Source organism: Pygoscelis adeliae, unplaced genomic scaffold, assembly GCF_000699105.1.
Source record: "Pygoscelis adeliae isolate BGI_AS28 unplaced genomic scaffold, ASM69910v1 Scaffold108, whole genome shotgun sequence".
Taxonomy (NCBI): Eukaryota; Metazoa; Chordata; class Aves; order Sphenisciformes; family Spheniscidae; genus Pygoscelis; species Pygoscelis adeliae.
In genome coordinates this window covers 1892995-1895262 of record NW_008825498.1, presented here as the reverse complement: position 1 = coordinate 1895262, position 2268 = coordinate 1892995, and the positions used below count along the sequence as shown (strand labels likewise).

General features: G+C 50.7%; 1 protein-coding gene across 1 annotated transcript in view; it reads left to right on the top strand.

Annotated features, from left to right (window-relative positions):
* LOC103923186 (cytochrome b-c1 complex subunit 8) overlaps positions 1–411 on the top strand; it is a 10145-nt gene extending 9734 nt beyond the window's left edge. Inside the window, exon 2 of the mRNA XM_009331465.1 lies at positions 184–411. Within this exon, the coding sequence (XP_009329740.1) occupies positions 184–283 (100 nt within the window). The 3' untranslated portion in view covers positions 284–411. The remainder of the gene's footprint in view (positions 1–183) is intronic.
* The last annotated feature ends 1857 nt before the right edge of the window (positions 412–2268 follow it).

Below are 2268 nucleotides of genomic sequence, written 5' to 3'. Positions count from 1 at the left end.
TTTTTTTTGGGGGGGGGTGTCCTCCCCCCTCCCCTCCCCCTCAAAAATCGTCGTTTTGGGGATGGGGGAGGCCGGGGCTGGCGTCTGTGTGACGGCGGCCTTGCGTGACGCTGTCTCTCGTCACAGAAGCCCGCTGGTTCAGGCCGCTCGGGGCAGGGCGGCTTGTGAGTGTCCCCTTTCCTTTCCAGCCTTTCTGGGCGCCTATCTCCTTTACTCCTGGGGAACACAAGAGTTTGAGAGGCTGAAGAGGAAGAACCCCGCTGACTATGAAAACGACCAGTAATAGAGCTAATAAGGCGATTGTTACCTCGCTGTGTTATCAACTCCGTGTTGCTAAGCTTGTTCACGTGACTAGAAGGGTATTAAGAGGGAGACGAGTCTTGTCTAATAAACTTTAACTTTGCCTCATGACTTTGTGTGAAATCCGTGCCTTGGAGGTGGGTAGCATCAGACTTTGTGTGAAATCCGTGCCTTGGAGGTGGGTAGCATCAGATCTCTGTCTGGCTCACTCTGTAGGGGGAGGTGGTCAGGCTAACGTTTGGTAGGCTCAGACGTTTTTATGTTACAGCGTTTCCAGCTTTTTTTGACTCCCCTTTCTTTGAAACGTTCCTCGGAATAACTGGTGTGGCGAGGGCTGCCTTCAGCTGGAGGCGATGTGAAATAACAGCTCATTGCTCCCTTTACCTTTCCATGGCTGGCCGCTTTTTTTTTTTCTCTAGCCTCGAGATCTGTGAAAAACAAATAGGCCACCTGACTTGGTATCAGCCAAAACTGCACGAGGTGGCTGATGGCTCAGGGCTGAATGCGGACTTTGACCCTCTGTACAGAGGCTCGCTTTTCTCAGGGAGCCCCGTGCAGAGGACAAGGGGCAGCAGGTACAAGCCGCGCCGGGAGAGGTTTCATCTCGATGTAAGAAAGGAATTTTTTGCCGTGAGAACGGTCAGTCACTGGAAAAACCTCCCCAGGGACGCGGCCAGTCCCCAGCTGGAGGTTTTCAAGATGTGACTGGACAGGGTGCCAGATAACCTCATCTGGGCTCCCTTCCCACGAAAGGTTGGACCGGGTGATCCTTCGAGGTCCCTTCTAACCTGGGCTGTTCTATGACTCTGTGATTCTAATTACCTAGTTACAGTAATTAATGTTAATTGGATGATTAACTGCAATTCTGATATCTGATTAGTGTTAATAGGCTGGATTAGAAGCTTCTTGGAAACTACCAGGAGAAACAAGACTTGTTTAATACCTGCTTCGATTTAAAAATGAATGCGAGTAGGAAAGCTACTTAAGTATGTGACAAAGAAATTCACCCCGTGGCTCTAAGTGCATAAACAAGCTTCACTGCTCAAGTCCAGAGCATCTGGCTGGTTCCTTTGTCCTTTTCTTCCTTTCAGTCTTCAGCTGACTGTCTCGGGCTCGTGCGCCGTGCAAAGCAACGTGTTTATCTCCCTGTTGTGCTATTCCTGTAGTTGGTACTGAGTTTATCTTATCCGCAGGGCGGGAGTGACGTTTCCCTGTGTTAGTCTCTCGGTGTGCTCAGGGCTGGGCTGTCCGGAAGACAAAGATGCTCAGTCTCTCACTTCAGAACGTTGGGGGGGTATGCAATTTTTATAGCTGAATGCTTTATTCTTTTGGGGCTCTTAACGTACGTTTAAAAAGCACAGGAGACTAAGCTCAGTCTTAGGGCTGCTCTTGTGTTTGCCAGCCTCAGGCTGTATTTGGAGTAATGCAAGTCACAAGAACAGGAGCAATGCAAGTCACCCAGCACTGCAAGTTGTGCCAAAAATACTCTGTGCTTAAATTCCACCCTGTGTTGCAGTTCGCTGGTATTTTCTAGGCAGCTTAAGCAAGCAGGGAGCAACGAACGGGCTACTACGATTGTGAGAGCTGGCGAAGATGTCTAGAGGCAGACTTTATTCAAAACTTTACTTGTGTCCTGCTTGCTTAGCCTCTAAGAGCACCCACAGCAGCTGATGGGTAGCCTAAATGATGGCACGTGTGAACTTTTATGTTGGTAGCTTCAGTAAATGCTTCTTTTTCAAAGCATTTCGTCTCAGCAGCTCTGCTGAAGGTGAGCGGCTCGTCTCGGTCTCCCCCACGAGGTCTCTGCCCCCGTTCACAGACAGCTGAGCTGAGTCTGAACCAGCTGCTAGACTACTGTAAGCAGCGTGGGCGCCTTCACCTCAGCCCTGCTGTGACCTCAGCAGCAGGTCAGCAGGCAGGCTGGGCCTCCCTCCCCCTTTGCTCCGCCACCGGCCTGTCCTGACCCCT